We start from the raw sequence: 20,148 nt of genomic DNA on the forward strand, positions 1-20,148 counted from the left end.
ATCCAGCCCTGCAACCTTGTTGTCTCGGATTCTCCAGCATCTGCAGTTCCTACTATCTCTGACTCTATAATTCCATTCTGCTTTCTGGCGAGCATCAAACCCCTGATCCCTACAGTAAAAACACAAGGTAAAAAAAATCATGAGGCATGAAGCTGGGCCAAGCCTTTGCTGCCTGCAGCCAACTCACCAGGTTAGAAAGCTGCTGGCTCAGAGATACCTTCCACCCAGAGCACCTCTGGGAATCACACCAAATTCTGAGCTCATGCTGCAGTAGCTGATCAGCAAGTATCAACAACTTACAGGCATCTCATGCAATTGTTCTTATCTGACTTCAATGGTGCACTCTCAATGTTGAATTTTGCCTACAAGGTGCACACATTGAGAGCTTGAACAACGCAACTAACAAGTCCTTCTGTCCACTGTGATCAATCCATCTGGTCCTATTGAGCTCTGTATCTGAGCTTACACACTCTCTCTGCAGCAAAATCCTCAGAGCTGCAACACAACTTCATGAAATTGGATCGAACATTCATCAAACACATGGAGACTAAGGGTTGTATAATATTCTGGTTTGGTATTTTAAACATCAATTTAAGATAAATGATTGGATCTCGAGTCCAGGGTATTAGTATTTCAAGAAATTATTAGCATACCACAGAGTCTCAGAATCCCAATACACATGAAAAGCGCTATGAGGAACAGGGACAATACAATTTTCCAAGTGATCCAACAGACTTTCCGAGTTGTAAACAAGTCTCTTCAAAGGAGGTTATAATTTTCAAATTGGAACACTGTCATCTGCGAAACACTGTGTTCATGTTAACTGTCCACTATCTCTACAGTGGGCAAGAAAAGAACAGAGGAGTGAGATGTAAAAACTAAATTGCTGAGCAAACTAGCTCAATACATATGGATGCAAGGAGTATTTGTGGTTGGAGTGACAAAACTGGTTATGATATTCAAATCAAGTTCCCATAATGCAGTTGCACGTTCCAGTGATAATCTTAAATTAGTCCTTAGTATAACTTTTAATACACTTGGGCTTGTTCTGCAAGCACTGCCTGACTACAAAATCACACCCAACTGTGGACATTATGTTCTGAGTTTTGCAGGCATTGGCTGGTTGAGCATGGTTAGCACTTTATGACAAATAACCAAAGGGACATGCTGTTTGATATGATTTGCCAGTTGTTGAGACATTTGGCCAATACACCTGGATTTTCACTGGCACTAAAATTTAAGTACCACATTGCCTGTTTGTGTGGTAGAGAGAGAATGTATTTTTTTCTTGGGCCTTAGCTCGCACCAAGTCCTGTTCACCCATCACCTTTCTTCCTGCTGACCTCTTGGTCAAGCTGTGCCTTAGGTTTAAAGTCACATCCTTATTTTGAATCTATTCATAGCCTTGCCCGTTCTTCATCTCTGTCATCTTCTCCAACTGTTCAATCCTCCAAGACAACTGCCCTCCTCTAATTCTGGCCCCTTGAACATCCCAAATTTAAATAACTCCATCACTGGCTTCCATGCCTTTAGCTGCTCACATCCATCCTATTCTAGAATTCCTTTCCTGAACCTATCCATCAATCTCTGTTTCATTAGTTAAGACTCCCTGCAAAAGTTTGACCATGTCTTTGGTCATCCATCCGATTATCATCAAATCCCCTAATATCTCCAAAATCTCAGTATTCCCAGAAGAGTCATGTTGAATGCAAAAATGTAACTGTTACTCTCTACATAGATGCTAACAGACTTGCTAGGTTTTCCAGCACTTTCTATTTTATTCCTAATGTCTGTTTAATGTGGAGCAGTATCAAATTTTGCTTTATAATATTATTTGCATGCTTTGCAACATTTTATAGTTTAAATATCATTGCTCTCTGTGATGCAAGAAGTTTGTGACATAATGAGCAGCAGATTAAAGGTACTGCCCAATGGTTATACAGGTGTACAATTCATATGCAGCTCAACTCTGACTTACCTTGCTTCTGTGGACATCTTTGGGTCACCCAGACATGCGAAGTCATCTATGTACCCCGAATCACAGTTGATTTTCGCCCAATCGGGTTTGCAAACATCAAGAAAGTGAGGCCGAAGACGACCAATTGAATACTTGGCAATGTCAGTCAGGGACTGGTTTGCTGCAGCCCCAAACAAAAATGTACCAATGGCTTTGTACAGAGTGGCTATATAGGAATTTCTAACAAAGGAGTTTGAGTATAAGTGGTTCCAATGAACCGAAGCTAACTCTCCCACGATTATCTGCAACAGAGAAAAATAGGGGATCAGATCTGCATAGGAAATAATGAATACACAAAATTCACAAAACATGCACATTGCCACAAATACATCAGCAAAGATAATCACAGGGAAAAGAAGCAAAAGCAAAATGAAATCAGATTTTATTAGATTCTATATTTTGAACTATGAATCATTTTGGAAGCTTACTTTTGTGTCACTAAAAATGAAACTTTGAGTGGTGCTCATGTGTACAGTGTTCTTTCTTTGGTATGCCACAATTTTCAAACTGTAACTTAGATCTATATCAGTGAATGTCACTCACTGATTGAAAAACAAATAGTGCGAGGGTAGTGTTTCAATACACAATCACACAGTGAGGAAAACTGTAAGTCTGCTCCAGGCTGCACCCACCTCTGGCAATGACAACTACCACACCACTGAAGTTCTCTGTCACCACATCTCTCAAAGACACAACTACAAAATCAGTGAACATTAAACTAAAGAAAGACCTAGGGCTGAATCTCTTAAACGTCAAAATTTTCAATTTGTCACAAATATATCTGGGTCTCAAACTTATTCGCAGAAGACCACCTTCAAAGAAAATCTTGGGGCAAGCTCCCAGTTAAGAGGATCCAATCCAGGTCCAATTTTAAATGGTGAGCAGATTGTGAAGGTGGGAGGGGGATTGAGTGAATGTCATTGCAAGGTCAGTAGGCAGCCTTCACCGTACCTGCACTGAGAGCATTGCTGGTGTGCCTTGTACGCAAGATAATTGGACAAAAATAGATTAAAGTGGCTGGAGGAAATAGCGACCACTTCCTCACCAGCAAGCGTTATCTCTTCCTGCAGTATCTAAGAGACTGGAGGAAATTGGCAGCATCCATCTGAAGGAGACCATCTGAGGTTTGTCAATTTGTATCCATGTAGGTAAATTTGAATTATTTGTCTCAGTTCTCTGACCTCCTGCTGTGTATGTGCTTTTTGTTACCTGGTTAGTTGAAGACACAGCAGGGGAGTGAGATTTGAGCCATAACAGTAAAATCAATTGCACTGGAAAAATGTTGTGAAATGATTGCTGAAGAGCCCTAAATGGCTTCCTGCTGCTGCCGAGCAGGTTTGCCAAATCAGAACTGAAACCACATTCGGGAAAAGAGCAAAGAGACAATGTTGAACCAGATCCCCATGACTTGCCCTGTGGCACTTACTTCTGAACATGCCATGAGTCCCTGGGTCACTTCCCCATAAAGTGTATAGTATTTCTAATACTTGTCCTTCCAAAGTAGGGCTTCAGTTGGATTAGTCGTGGAATAGCCACCATGGGTCACAATTCCCAAGAGACCAGAATCCTGGTGGACATCATGACTTCTCACATCAAGCCTATGGTCTACATGAGCAGGAAGGGCAACTTTCCATTAACGGCATCTGGCCATAACAAATGTCACTGTACAAGCAAATGTCACTGTACAAGCAAATGCCATAATCCAGGAAGTATCCATGATGAGTTTATTATGTAGCAGCCCATGGTATCCGCATAACGCAATGATTCACAAAGACTGGCCCATCTGCCGATGGAAGACTTAATCTCTCCTCCCCAGTCAGGGCTGTTAACAAGCCTGAACTGCAGCAAATGTTACCGACCAGTGCAGAACATGGTTCAATGAATGCACTCATTTAGAAAGCTGACAAAAGGGGGCAAAAATCTTTCTGCTATTGAAAACATTCTTCTATCAGAAACAAGTGAGAGTCACAACCAACTGGCCAAGTCCCACCTCTGCGCATGACATTCCCAGAGGTGGCCAGTTAAGAGGCTCTTCCAGGAATGCTAATCCAATTAATGTTAAGGGTTTCCAAGGTGATGGGGCCCCCGTATCTTTGGATGACTGGGGATTTCACAAGGTGGGAGACAGCAAGCTCCCCAATACGGAGGTGAGATGTGGATCAAATTCAAAAAGTGATGACTCCTGAAGCTTGGCTCGGCCTTTGCAGCCAGCAGTCTGCAGCCCCGCCAGTATGGACAACTCTCCCCCCAACCAAGAGGCTTTCTCCTGCTGGGCTCAGCACAGCTGCAGGCCACTCCAAAGCCTGTAAGATCCTGGCACCTCTGGATGGCTAACTGCTGCCCCTCCCTAACTGCTCTGGGGTGGGTCACCGCTGTGGCTGTGCTTAACATACTGAGACCCCCAAACTGCAAATTGGACCAGGAAGATACCACAGTCTCAGAGAAATTGACCACTTTTACGGTCCAGTTGAGGAATCCAAAATAATCACAAGCAGAAAATGCTGCAAATAATCAGAATCTGAAGAACAAGCGTAAGGTTTCAGGTCAATAACCTCCCATCAGAACCAAATAATCACAGTCTGCTGCATGTTGCAAAACATTCCAACATCAAGGGAAGTATGCACAGCAGAGTCCCATGGTCCACAAGGACCACAGTGTGAACAGTAGGAGACTGACGTGAAGCCCACAGGACCCAGATGACCCGACATCAGATGAAGCCTACCATTTCAATTATTTGAGGAAGCTTGGTGCTTTTGGACAATGTAGAAGCTCTCTCTCTCCCTTCTCTCCCACTGTATCTTAGGCACAGGTTACAAAGTACTGCAAGCTGACTTGTGATTTATGAGGCAATATATTGCAGGTGTCACTGAGGAGTGTAAAGGCCATCTTTAAAACTCCTTTGAACCAATCCTCCAACTTGATGAATCTAGCAATGTCAGACTTGTGCAAGTTCAATACTCAATAGCCACAATATGGCAGTGGTAATACAGTGGATATAGTGTTTGCTAAAAGCCAAGTAGTTCTGAGTTTAAATTCTACCATAAGTTGTAAAATTGTGTTTTAAAAATTTGAATTATGGACCCAGAACAGAGAAAGAATTGAGGAGCCTGCTGTTTCATTGATGTTGTCTGCCACAATATGTGGTTGACTCCTAATACCTTCTGAATTAGGCTAGCAAGGTCTAAAACAAATCCAACATAATACATGAAAACATTGAGTCACCTTGGGTTTGCTGTGGTAATAAACTGGCATAACCTGATACTGTAAAATTGCCTTGAATTTGGTACAGCATGTCATTACAATATTACATGCTATTCAGTAACAAGCAAAAGTGCAGCATTTGCTGAAGTTGTTTTACAACAGAGAATAGAATGTGATAATTTAAGAATTTCATGTCTTTTTGACATGACATATTGTGCATATAATTAAAATACATTGTTCAGGGATTAGAAGCCTATAAACAGGTTTTACACCAGAACTACATAAGGCACCAAATCAGAGGTTCACACAGAGTGCTAAGAAAATAGTTTTTGTTCCTTGAGGCAGAAACATCTTGCTTGACTGTTCAGCAAGTTGATCTAGTGAGTAGCTGAGCCAATGTTCCAGGGCAGGACAAAGAAAAGTCTTCATAGACATTCTGAAGGTCTCCTCAAAAGATTGACCAAGGTCAGAAGTCACATTACTCCAGGTTATAGTCCAACAGGTTTATTTGAAACAGCAAGCTTCTGGAGCGCTGCTCCTTCCTCAGGGCAGCATTGATATTGACTGGAGAGGAGCTTGCTACCAAAATGGTAACTAGTTGCCCATGAAACCGTATATATCTTCAGTCCAAATACTTTATTGTTGGGGCAGATGATGGCAGAGAAAGAAGAAGCAAATCCTGCATCTTGGATTCCAGTACATCACGTGATGTCTTGCCCTACTTGTCCAAAGATCTGCAGGTCCAAAATCAGCCTGTCCAGTTGCATGAAGACCCATGGCAGTAACTCATAACCTAGAGCGGGCACTATCCTCAAATCACAGGATAGCTGATGAAACTAACAAATAATTTTAAAAAGCTTCACTAATTAAGCCCATTTTCTTGAAGAAGACACTCTTTTAATAAGACGTTTAAGAATTTAAGAATTTAAGAGTTGAGTTTAAAGCAATACATCAAAGCTCAAGAAATTGTCTTAGAAATTGCAATGAAGTCAGAATGTAGGTAGGCCTTCTGCCCATTGTCAGTAGTTCCCGGACGTCAGTCTACAGCTGTGGGTCAGGACCATTTATGTATTTTAGCTAGCACTGGGACTATTTATAATGCCAATTACCATCTCAGAGATTTGGAAAATATCATTTCCAAAAGAAGTTGGCCATTTAAAGTTTCCCCTACCCTGTAACCTACAGCAACATTAGGCACAAGGGATGCACAGGTGTCCGTTGTGTCTAATTTGTGAGAGTGGAAAGGGAAGGAAACACAACATATAAATGTACTTCTTATTTTCATAACAATCTCAGGCATACCTAAGCAGACAATAGTATGTCCAACATCACTCAGCAGAAAATGTCAGAAATGATGGCAAGGGGCAGGTGCTCACAGAAAGCTAATTCATCCAATTTTCCTTCTTCACTTGCTAGTTTGCCAATATAATGGGACAGGAAACTCAAGGATATTGTTTCTCATCTTAGAAATACTCCTTCCTGTTCTTTCTCTCCTAAAGACACTGATAGTCTCAAGTACAAAGTTAGCAATCCTGTAGTTCAATATTTTTGTGCAAGCCTTACAATTCTATGTTTCTGTAAAATGATCATCAATAGCTGATTTTCTCTTGCTGAGTGCTAACAAAGTCATCCACAGTTAGACTTTCTTCTAGGAATCAGTAAAGTCACCATAGTCTTACTGGACCATTGGACTGCTCGCTCGTCAGAGAGAGCGCAGTAACTGGTGATGGTTTAACCCAAGGGTCACCACGCCTCAGGCGAGGGGAAATGTTGAGAAGGAGAATCCTTCATGGTAGCTTCAGCCAGTACAGGAATTAAACCCATGTTGTTAGCATCACTCTGTATCACAAATCAGCTGTCCAGTCAATTGAGCTAACTGAGCTCCCCCCTCTCCCCCAGGAATCACTGAACAGTGACTAGATATTGACTGGGGCAATAAGGCAAACTTCAAATCCTCATCTGACACTCAGCACTGACTAGGGGTTTAACCATGGGCTTATTTGATCAACGGTTAAGAATCAGCTGACATTTTACCCACCAATCCATTCAGGCAATGACTAAAGTCAAATGGGCCATAAGTTTTCCTTAGTGTGACTGATGGGCACATCAGTGACTAAGCAACAGAATTTGCAAGAGCAAATAAAAGCGACAGAGTGAATTGCATCGAGTAAAAATAAGTTGACTTACTACCAGCAGAATAAATGGAATAAATATGCCAGCTAATAACTGGTAGGGTATGGTGTCCTCTTTGTAAGGGTACTTGATAGTTTCATCATTACAGTAAAATCCTCGTCTGAATGGTGACTGCATCGGTGTAAGAATTGCAAAGGGCAATCCAGCTAACAAAAGTAATAAAAAACCAGACTGTCAGTATAACCAGATACGATGTGGGTTGCTCAATGACTGATGCCAAAATATTTTCTGATTTACCGATTTGTCTAGCATCAAACTACAGGTTAAAGCAGAAGAAAATAAACGAACACTGTAACACATTAAATTGTGCGGTCATAGCACATGGTCATCTCAGGCTGATTTGCCCACTTCGTAGACTCATAATCATTATTGCTAAATGGAACTGGCCACATAGAAAACGTAGCGATCACCAGAGATGTGAAGGGTGGCACAGTGGCTCAGTGGTTAGCACTGCTGCCTCACAGCATCAGGGACACAGGTTTGATTCCAGTCTGTGTGGAGTTTGTACATTCTCCCTTTGTCTGTGTGGGTTTCCACTGGATGCTCTGGTTTCCTCCCACAATCCAAAAATGCGCAAATTAGGTGGATTAGCCATGCCAAATTGCTCCATAGTGTCCATGGAACGCAGGCTTGGTGGGTTAGCCATGGTAAATGCAGGGTTACAGGGATAGGCTGGGGAGAGCTGGGTCTGGTGGGATGCTCTTTGGGCAGTTGGGGAAGACCCAATGGTCCAAAAATGGCCTCTTTCCGCACTGTAGTTATTCTATATCTACTGCCACTGAGCTGCCTGCCAATTTTGGACATTGGAGTATAACGTGGAGAGGACAAAAAAGGTAAAAGTCACTGCTTTCAATGAGCATCTAAGTAGAACTCGAATTAACAAACAAAAATTCCAAATGGACAATCCATACAGGCACTTTGGACTGTTGACATCTGATCATTTTAACAACCCACCATAAACTTGACTACTGGAGATACAACTCCCCCCCCCACTTCAAAGCAAAGAAGTGTTGCTTGGGAAGCTAAATCATTTGGAGTTACATAATTCTGTCCAATTTTCTCCCTTGATTTATAATGGGGGACAGTTGCAAGGATATTTTTATCCTCTATAGTCACGTAGTATGCTGCTACTCTCACACAGAGAATAGCCAGTTGGGTGATAGACTAAAAGGTTCCCAACACCTGTAGAATGGTGCTGTAATAAAGAGGAAAGGTCGAGGAGGATGAGAAGAAATGCTATCAGAGCTGTTAACAGAGCTTTTTGATTCTACTTGATATATTCTTGCAAATTTCATAAGGTACTGCTATTGTCAAAGGGAATTATGCAGTGGGAGTCCATTTAAACAGACGTATTGTCAATATGTAGGACCTCTGGGATATATGTCCAAAGTCTCAATGTGTAATTTTGGTACACAAACCTCCACATCAGGAGTTCCTAATTATGGAATTAAGCCTCATCATAATGTCATAAAACAAAGATCAGAATTAACTAGACTTTCATATAACTTCTTTCTAAACATTAACTTGAAATGATAACTGAAATGATTAGCTCAGTGGCAGTAGATATAGAATAACTACAGTGCGGAAAGAGGCCATTTTTGGACCATTGGGTCTTCCCCAACTGCCCAAAGAGCATCCCACCAGACCCAGCTCTCCCCACCCTATCCCTGTAACCCTGCATTTACCATGGCTAACCCACCAAGCCTGCGTTCCATGGACACTATGGAGCAATTTGGCATGGCTAATCCTGACAGTGATAAAAATTATAGTCCATATTTACAATAGAATGTAATGCAAATTATTTCTTTTTAAACAAGAGCATGAGTTATCTCTGGTTTGTGCAAACATTAAACAGTACAACAATTTAAATTTATTCATGTTCTGTTAACTTTTTTTTACAGCAATGTTGAAGCAAAAGTTAGCAAAATACCAACTGATAAAAATATCTTCAAAACGGTTGTGAGACTTACCAACGTAGAAAATTCTGGAATTGCTCTCCAGAAATTAAATATTGAAACAAGATTTTGTGCAGAAATGCTATGAACAAAATTAGATTTTACAACTGCTGCCAAGACCCACCATCAATATAGTCTGGGCTTGTTTGTTCAGTGTTGTAACTCATCTTAGCTATAGTTCTAAGAATATAACACTGCCAATATCAGGAAGGATCATAAAATGAAAATCTTCCTGATTCTTTTCATCTAGTCCATTGCCTCATCACTGCTGATAATGCAGAAATAAATGCACTCATGAGGCAGCATTTTCTCCTAAAATTTGTAGCTTGGCATAATCCAAAACATTATTGGCTTCCAAGTTTCTCAACACATGTCAGTTCCTCCTGCACTTTTAAAAAAGTTAAAAAGGGAGCCCACATAGACTAAAATTCACCCTCCAACATGAAACAACTGGGCCTGCTCTGGGTTTGACAAGTGAATGGAGCAGGCACTAGAACAGTTACCTAACTTGTTACCAAACAATAAGGGAATTTCTATCTGCACTCAAGTGCTTCCATAAAATATTCATACCATAAGGGAATTTACCTTTTAACCTTTATTCCTCCTGTTTAGATTTGCATGAAGGTAGTTTCAAAGCAATGGGTTAACAACTCTTCTGGACAAACATTGCAAAGGTGGGTAAGGAGTTCAGTTCAGGGAAGGTGAGGTTTTAGTCTCATGAAGTCAATGGTCTTAAAACACCACAAAAAGATTGCATTAGAGAACTTCAATGCAAATAATTGTCAGATCATTCAGTTTGGACCAAAAAAAGAATGCATTCGAGTATTTTTTAAATGGCAAAAATCTAGGAACAGCGGAGGCCAAAAGAGGTTTAAGGACCCAAGTACCCAAGTCAATAAAATGCAGTCAGCAGGTCTGGCAGCATCTGTGGATACAGAAAGTTAACACTGAGTCCAATATGACTTCTTCACATTTTGAAGAAGTGTTATATTGGGTTCGTAACACAAAGATGTTTACTTTAGATAAATATAGTGTCATGCATGTTATTAGGTCCAACACAGATGATCCATATTGTGACACGGAACAATACTGAGAGAAGTTGAGGGAGAAAAAGATCCTGATGTTATACATCAGTCACTAAATCTTCATGACCAAACTGTAGCTAAAGCTAACAAAATACTGTGCTCTATGAACTAATAAAGCCATTTTATCTAATTCAAAAGACAGTATTTGATAGACAGATCATAGGTCCCCAGTGCAGTTTGACCTATGAGAGCGTACATTACCTTAAACAACTTCAGTTACTCAGATAGGCTCAAAGGCCTTCGTCTGTCTGTTTTATAGTATTATAGATTTTGAAGTAATCTGATAAGCCTATAAAATATTTAAAAGGACAGATTCAATTCCTATTAATAGACTATTTGATTATAATTGATTGAGGAGGACCAGGGATCTGATGTTTAAAAGAGTAGGAACACACAGAAAATTGAACAGATTTTCCTTTCCTAGAGCAAACTTCAGCTCGTGTGGTGGGTGGTAATTCTCTAACTTCAGGAGTTAGCTGAAGCACTTCCTAGCTGGAGTAACGATCACATTTTGAAAACACTTAATCCAGGGGATCTCCTGAACTCAAATTAATCACAATGGAGGATGGGGAGGAATCTTTCAGAATATCTTTTCCCTCATTGCATCCAGGGTTTACACTTTTCCCAGGTGATTCCATGGTTGTGAAGAAATGGTTTAAGCTGGTTTAGCCATGATGATCCAGTCACCACAGCATTGGTAGGCATGATGAATTAGTCACTCTTTTCCTGATCATTGAGATTGTATGTTTGTATTAAATCTTGCTCTAAATTTCACATAGTATTGTTAGAACATATATTACAGCATTGATTGCCCCAAACTGATGGAATTAAAGGATATTTATTTCTTGTAATAATTTAAGTTAATCAGGAAGCAGCAAATGACAGTGACAATTTTATGTCAAGGTAATTCAACTGACAACATTATTGACACAAATCACTGAAAGTACAGAAGGTTTTCATCATACCACTTTTATCACCTAGATATCAGCATTTTTGATTCCTAATGTTAGTGTAGGGGAATCACCATCTGCTGTCCTTCAATTTGAAGAGTCCCAAGTTTCTGCCATGAATCATGGAGATGAACAGGTTGATTCTCAAGCTGCATTTCTTTAGACATGTGAGACAGGGCATTCCACAAGGTGATGGGATTTGGAATGCAGAACATGCACGTTGCGTTAGCTTTTATTTTGCAGCATTATTCCAAATGTCTTCTGTGGTTTATTTTTATTGCTAGGTAATCTACTATAGATACAATTTGCTCATCAGAAATCGGCAGCCATATTTTGGTTATATCACCAGTATTGTGGCTTTCCATATTCCTAAAGTAAACCTGCAAATAATGGAATTCTACTCTATGATTTCTCAATCGTTAAATCCATCTACTTGGAACCATGGCTTATAGCAAAGCTCTAAAGCCACAACGCAAACTACAGCACCATTAAGATTATCTACACGGATTCTGCCACATATCGTTGTGCTAAATGCACTTCATCACTTTGAGACAATTACTATTTTATTCCCTCTTTGAAACAAAACCAAAAATTGCACAAGAAAGATTAACAATGGAACTGTTGACCACAGAACAGGCCAAAATGCGTTTGCGATTTTCAAAAAGCAAGACCACAATCATGAAGGAGCTCGTCACGTTTCAATTCACCAATTGTTTACAACTCATATAAATGTGTGAAATAGGAACATATGTAGAAATAGAGCATTTCACCCTTCAAGTCTGGTCTGCCATTCAATAAGGTCATAGCTGATCTGTTTGCATTCCCACATTCTCAGCTACTATTCTACCCAATAACTCCTGATTCCCTTGCCTAACAAGTATCCATCCAACTCTCTCAAAACTATTCAGTGATCCTGCCTCCAATACCTTCTGAGGTGGACAGTTGCAAAGTCTCTTACAAAAGGAACAGTTTCAAATAAAACTTTGAAGGAGGAAACCAGGAAGCAAGCTAAATTGTTCCACTGTCTCGTGTGCTCTTTAATCTCTGCAAAAACGATGGCATCTTTGTCAGCAAGAAGTTTTCTAAGTTGTCTGCTAAGAAGTTGGAATACTGTTGGATTAAAAGATATCCAATGGAACTAATACAACGACACAGTTTCTGGAAGAGTATGTTCAGGCAGCAATACAACCCAAAAAGCTGCAATCATACAGTGACAGTCACTGTGTATCCAGCACAAATTCACTGATAACTTGACATTTTTATGCCATATTTTATCCACAGAACTCAAGAATGCCGAAATAAGAAGTCAGGATATAGAAAGATTAATCAAAGACCCCTGTCAGAAAGTAATGCTTCCAGCACCTCATTGGGAACTCCAAAGAAAATGGTTATTCTTTCATCTAATATCAAAACAGTAAAATGGTCACCAGTTCAACAAGTTTTACTTGATCAATTGCTAATAATCATCTTAAAATAAGACCCTCACTCCACATTATATTTAGTAGTACTCGAGTTGGATCAAACTCATTTCCATCAGCAGGTACAAATGTAGTGAAAATGGCATCAAAATGGATGAGCAATTATAAATATTAAATCCATAGTGTCTATTTAGTTTAATGCAAAATTGTCTTCCTTTTTAAGAAAAGCACATTGTGCTCATGTTGTAGCATGACTAACGTCATAAGCAATTACTGTTACAAGTGCATATAGTGACTTCCTATTTTTTCGTGCTGGTGCAAGAGTAATTCTGAGCACTGAACATTCTACCAACAATGAACTTCATTCCTACATTAAAAATAATCTTCTTGAAGTAACAGTATCTAAAAATCAAATGATGTTATTTCATGAAATAATTCTGAATCCATGGAATGCAGGATTAATCTGAAAACATTTTCTTGCAGTTTTCTTTCAGCTGAAATGCAGTTACAGTCTTCAAATTATAAATGGAAAACATCTGCTGTACCGTGAGCACCACTCATATCATGTTTGTGCATCATGTGTCAATTTTAGCTGCAACTATTCTGCTTTTTATAAGGTCAACAAAAATATAAATATTAACTGTTCATAACATTCATTTTGCTAATCTCAGATACTCAGACATCAACAAATTGCACTTGGTGATGTGCATCAGCTTAATATCAAGCTGCATCCTGTGGGCCTTGGAGAACCTCTGCATCTTCAGTTTTACTGTGACTCAAGGCTTCAATTATTTCCCCATGACCTAGGCTTTCTATTCAACCAGGGGGCAAGCTGACTTTTTAGCAGCAGAAATCAATGCTACTCTATAACTGACAGGCAGGAGCACAGCCCCTGTGTCCAATACAGCATATCAGCGCTCAGGCTTCGAAGTCTCCAGCACCACTAAGATTTTAGCTGGGAAATGTCAATGGAAATGGGGGTAACAAGGGAAGACTGATGTCATCAGAAGCTGAGATCGAAACTGGTGACTCATGAGTTCACCCGCACTGTTCTAGTGCGGGAGCTGGGTGCAAACCTGTTCTTTCTCAGTGGCTACTTAAAAAAAAAAATCAATATTCTTCTCTAGAAGGATCTGAAATGCTCAGCTCAAATGTCATCCTGTTCAAGACTGGCTGACATTGTATGGAAGAGTCCAAAAAAGCTGAAAGAATCAGACATAGCAGTGCTGATTAGCTGCAATAATAATTTGACACACAATTGGATTAAAAAAAAAATTGGAACAAGCCAGTGCCTGAATGTGTAGCTGTTGACACATCCAAAAGATGAAAGCATTCATGGTCAAAATAAAACAGTGAGTAAGAGTAGCCAGGCATATACAACTGCAAACAGACTAAATCCTACTTTTAAAATAACCATTTTATTTTAATTATTCCATGAACGATTGCCTGGCCCTCAAAATCACTTGTCACATTACATAAACCTTCATCAGTTTATAACATTGAAGAAAACCATTCCACCCAAGGGATCTATGCCTGCTCTTTCTTTGTGCAATCCATAGACTAGCCCCACAGATTCACCATCTCCCCTTCGCTCATTAATGGTAATGACAGTGTGGTGCTTCTGTTTATTTAGGAGTGATAGGCTGAAATACAGTATTAGTGAAAGTCCATCTTATAATTTTATGATTACAAATTGCATTTGGCTAAGATGAAAATTGATGAAGAAAATGTAGAAAGGAATAAAAAGCAGGCTTCACCTTAATTAAACAAGTAAGCCATGTCAGCAGCATGTTTTTAATCACTTCATTCACTCATCTATCAGGAGTTTTAAGGGGCAACTTTTATTGTTCCACAGATAGTTTGAGCTACTTACAGATGATATGGGCAGTGAAAGCCCCACTGTATACAGCACAGTGGACGTGACGGTACTATTCTTGAACGGGTACTTGATGCTTTCATCATCACAATAAAAACCTCTTTGAAATGGGTTTACTTTGAACAAATTTATAACACCCATTGGCATACCAGCTGTAGGGAAGGAAGAAAAAAAATGCTTTTAAGTGAACCTTCAACTGACAACTTTACAATAGAGTTAACAATCACAAATCCTGTATCCAGGAAATTCAAAGTACAAAACAGTCCACTTGCCAGATTTTGACTCAATTCTGTATCAAAGACTTAAGTAAACAGTTCTATATATTTTAATTTACAGACACAGAACACTTAATTTGCTATATGTCCTTGCTTTTATTTGTGTCAAATAGGTTTAGAATTGGTAATTCCGTTTTTACTGCAAATTGAGTGGCCACATGTTTGTTTCATCCTAAGATGGAAATCCCAACTTTTTTCTCATGACATGAACTTCAATTATTTGGCATTCACTGAAAACTTTTCAGTTTCATGATGGATCTCAGACTGCGATTTGGAAAGTCATGTTTTGGTGATTCACTTTCTTTTTCATTAGGGATCAAGGGTTACGAGGAGAAAGCAGGAGAATGGGTTTGAGGAACTTATCAGCCACGATTGAATGGCGGAGCAGACTCGATGGGCTGAATGGCCTAATTTCTGCTCCTATGGTCTTATTGATTAGCAACAAGCATTAGTGCGAATTGATTAAGGAAATACTAACAAATTTATCAGAAACCTGGTTCTTGTATTCAATGCATGACCACTGAATGGCTAATTTACTTTTATAACATCATTCCATTTTGTATAGTTATCCATGGTAGAGGTACAACACCGTTAATAAGAGAGGTCAAATAAATTGACATATTTGCCTCATCGTTGAAAGGATTTTTAAAGTTATAAAATTTAATTTGCCCTTCTAGTACCACATAATCCAAAACAGGGACTGAAAGATGTACTTAAAAGCCTTTGCTAAATTAATCCAAACTAGTCTCTCTCGGATGTGGGTGGAGGCCTGGAGTATGGTGACATGCTTTACAGTTTTCCTGCTACTCTTGCAGCCTTCACTCATACTCAACCCAAAGAAATAGCTCAGGTCAGAGATTTAGAATTCATGAAAACTTGTGGCATGGACACATGTCAAGCCATTCCTTTGGCCTTCAAGAGCCCCAGCCTTTGAGGTTTACAGTTGCTTCTTTCAATGTTGACATCATTTGTTAATTATACCTAATTTTTGTGCAAAACGTGTGGCTAAATGTGGACCACATAACAGCAGAAAGCAAACTCTATGGTACGCCTGTATACAAGAAATGCCATTGTTTGGTTTCACAAAACCACTGTTATGGCATTCATAGAACTCAACTGAGGGCCTGTTCTTTTGTCTGTTAGATACACCAAATAAGAAGGAACATAACACTGTAACTAACATGTCTTTAGTCACAGTCTGAAGAAGAGATTTGAATTTGGTATAGATTACCTGGAAATATTGTGTAATATCACACTGCTGAATGCTTGCTGTTTTGGAGAAGGTGACTAGTCTCTCAATTAAACTGGGGAAAAAATTATGCATTGTATAATGTTTTACTTTGATTATATCTTCCTAGTTTGGTATATAATAATTATTTTTCCCCAGTACAGTCTCCCTATAACGTGAAGTCATACTAAGAAATTATGCTCACCTTGGACAACATTAACCTGCAATGATTCACATATTGAGTTCAAAATGTTTCTGGACTTGTACAGTATAATATTTGCAGTTGCAAAACATATCTAGCTTTTTAACTTTATCTTATCTAATATTTTCAAATGAAAATTTTAAGGACATTTCTTTCTTTGCATTTATTTTAGATGATTCATTTCCCTTCCATTTCTCCCCCTTTTCCTTTCTCTCGAGACCAATAACTGCTTATAGGTTACAGATCCTTAGGTGCTAGTAGCTTTCTGGAACCTTAGCAAATTTCCAGAAGTCAGACATGAACTTTGACAGTCAGTTATTTGACTATTGTGTTGGGAGTGGATGGAATGGGCTGCAATTCAGCAGCTTATCTAGTCCACACCCAACATTCATGTGCACAGGACTCTCTGGATAGCAATCAGGATCAGGATCAGAAGATGAGACAGCCCGCTCCGTCATTAACCAGTGAGCCAAGGACAATCATAGTGTTTGCACAGTCATTTCTGCTTCTGAACATAGATTACATGTTTTAAAGCACTACATTACAGATCTAATAGTCATACACCAATGACTTATTCAATGCTATTATGCAGAATACCAATTTTAGTAATTTTAATGTTAATGTTCCAGTTCAAACAAACTCATTATGTTTAAAAGTCCAGGAAGCCTTAATGCAATTTTGAAGGAAATAGCAATGGTATTTTAGTAATGAGTAAACAGAACATGAAAGACAGTCCTACATGGGTTCAGTTCAGTTTGGAATGATCACTGCTTAGGTCTGCTCATTTAGATATCATCTACTTCTGAGCCAATATTAATCTCACTTACAGAAGACTGAGTTTATTTTCTGTCTTCCTGTCCTGAAGACAAAATTTATACATAGTCATATGTGTGTACTAGACACTGCCAGTGTCTTACTAAACTGTGACTTCATTCATCATCAATAGGGTGCAGCTATTCATTTCACAATTGGCTATTCCGAACCAGATGGTCGGACCCAACCAATCCAATCCTACACCGTACCCAATATCCAAACAGGAGCAGCTGTATCAGTGGTATTTACTGGAGAGTGTATTTTTCCTCTCTTTCTCTCTAAACCTGTGACAATCCTACTATCTGTGGAGATGGGAAAATTTAACCTAGAAATTTGTGTGAACAGCTCAGTGCAATTCCACACAAATGAAGGGGGAAATTTAAACTCTACCTGATATTAGGCAGTGGAATCTATTGAAACAACCACACATTACTCATTTTGCTTGATTTTAAAACATCTGAATTCAATATACATTAAAAAAGGATGAAAAGCATAACAAGTGACAAACGCAATATTATTTGTGTTGCACTATGATTGAAAGAAGAAACAATCTCACAGATGTGAAAATCTGAAGTGTCTACATAAAGTCTTACAAAGACATGTTCATTCAAATATTAATTTTTAACTCATCAGCTGGAAACAAACATTAGACTTTTTGTAAAGGCAATTTCAACTAAAACCAGGTCATTGACAAACTAAAAATTGCTTTAGTTGACTCTGTAGTACTCCAAATCCACTCCAAAAGGGTCTATTAACAGCCTCCCCATAAGACCATATGTCATGAGATCAGGTGCAGGCCATTCAGTTCATTGAGTTGACTCTACCATTCAATGAGATCATGGCTGATCTAATAATCCTCAACTCCACTTTCCTCCCTTGATTCCCTTACTAATTAAAATATCTGTCTATCTCAGTCTTGAAGATAATTAAAAACCCAGCTTCTACAGCCCTCTGCTACCATTAGGAAGATACTTTGTGGAATACCCAAAGGATTTTAAAATTTCTGATGGCAGTTATAGAAAAGTTATGTGACCAAGTCAGCTATGACCAGATCACTTACCAAAATTAACCTGTATTGTAGATTTGCATGCGATTCAAGTATACGTGTTTGGACATGTTTTGCAGAAGTTGGGATGAACTTTCCCAGTTTTAGTTTTTTAATTTTTTTCACCTTGTTTTTTGCATGACAAAATGAACTTCTTACTTGTTCAACTTAAGGAAACCTACCTGGCTAGTTCTTTATCATCCAAATGTAAAAGATAAGGAGACACTGAATCGGCAAATGAATGTTTTATAAAATAAAAAAAATGTTAAAATCAAACAAGGAGTGGGAAGAAAGGGGAACCATTCCACTCCTCCACATCTGGTAGTATCAAAAAGGAAATTGCCAATAGTTTCTATTCATTTGCAATATTGTGTTGTTGCTAACTCCTTTGATTGTTTGTGAACATGTGGAAGGGGTGTCGTATTGTTGCACCTTCTTGTCTGTAATATTCCACGTTGTGTCCACATGAATCTAAAATAAAAATCATCAAATGAGGTAAAGCTTGATTTTAACTGAGTGTTCATGAGAAGCCACCCATTTCTATTGCCAATGACCTCAATGAAAAAGATGTTAAAAAAAGCAGTCTCTTCACCGTCACTTGTTTTAACGAGTTATGCAAAGTCAAGATTTCTGCCAGAGCCTTTAAATAGCAAACTTAGTTTAAATTATACATCAATAATAAATAGATCTACATGAACAGACACAGAAAATGCTAGGAATATGCAGGTCAGTCAGCACTGGGGAGAATAAACAAACACAAGTTAGACTCATGCTACAGAGCACATAGAGTCATAGAGCTGTACAGCATGGAAACAGACCCTTCAGTCTAACTCGTCCATTCCAATCAAAAATCCGAAATTAACCTAGTGCTATTTGCGAGCATTTGGCCATATCTCTCTCAATCTTTCCTATTCATATACCCATCCAGATGCCTTTTAAATACTGTAATTGTACCAGCCTCCACCACTTCCTCTGGCAGCTCATTCTATACATGCACCACCCTCTGCGTGAAACGTTGCCCCTCAGATCCCTTTTAAATCTTTACCCTTTCACCTTAAACCCATGCCCTCTAGTTTCGGACTCACCCACGCCCTGAGGAAAAGACTTTAGCTATTCTCCCTATCCATGCCCCTCATGACTTTATAAACCTCTACTAAGGTCACCCCTCAGCCTCTGACACTCCAGGGAAAATAGCCCCAGCCTATTCATTCTCTCCCCATAGCTCAAACCCTCCAACTCTGGCAATATCCTTGTAAATCTTTTCTAAATGTTTTCTAGTTTCACAACATCCTTCCTATAGCAGGGAGACCAGAACTGAAAGCAGTATTCCAACAGTGGCCTAAACAATGTCCTGTACAGTTGCAAAAAGACATCCCAACTCCTTTACTCAATGCACTGACATATAAAGGCAAGCATACCGAACGCCTTCTTTCACTATCCTGTCTACCTGTGAGTCCACTTTAAAGGAACTATGAGCCTGCACTTCAAGTTCTCTTTGTTCAGCAACACTCCCTAGGACCTTATCATTAAGTGTATAAGTCCTGCCCTGATTTGCCTTTCCAAAATGTAGCATCTCATATTTATTAAAATTAAACTCCATCTGCCACTCCTTGGCCCATTGGTCCATCTGATCAAGATCCTGTTGTACTCTGAGGGAACCTTCTTCGCTGTCCACTACATCTCCAATTTTGGTGTCATCTGCAAAGTTACTAACCATACCTCCTAAGTTCACACCCAAATCATTTATATAAATGACAAAGCGCAGTGGACCCAGCACCGATCCTTGCAGCACCTTGCTGGTCACAGACCTCCAGTCTGAAAAGCAACCTTTCACCACCACTCTCTGTCTTCTACCTTCAAGCCAGTTCTGTATCCAAATAGCTAGTTTTC

General features: G+C 39.2%; 1 protein-coding gene across 3 annotated transcripts in view; it reads right to left on the minus strand.

Moving 5' to 3' along the window:
- Positions 1 to 20,148, minus strand: part of plpp1a (phospholipid phosphatase 1a) — a 99,046-nt gene that overhangs the window by 51,519 nt on the left and 27,379 nt on the right. The window contains exons 1-3 of one of the 3 annotated variants that reach the window (XM_020529086.2): positions 14,693 to 14,807; positions 7,406 to 7,557; positions 1,979 to 2,259 (exon numbers count right to left, since the gene is read on the minus strand). In XM_020529086.2, coding sequence (XP_020384675.1) covers positions 1,979 to 2,259; positions 7,406 to 7,528 — 404 coding nt within the window. In that variant the 5' untranslated portion in view covers positions 7,529 to 7,557; positions 14,693 to 14,807. Of the gene's footprint in view, positions 1 to 1,978; positions 2,260 to 7,405; positions 7,558 to 14,692; positions 14,848 to 20,148 lie in introns of those variants that run through there. The other 2 variants (XM_020529084.2, XM_020529085.2) reach the window with 2 other exon arrangements.

This window comes from Rhincodon typus, chromosome 1 (genome assembly GCF_021869965.1).
Source record: "Rhincodon typus isolate 14 chromosome 1, sRhiTyp1.1, whole genome shotgun sequence".
NCBI classification, from domain to species: domain Eukaryota; kingdom Metazoa; phylum Chordata; class Chondrichthyes; order Orectolobiformes; family Rhincodontidae; genus Rhincodon; species Rhincodon typus.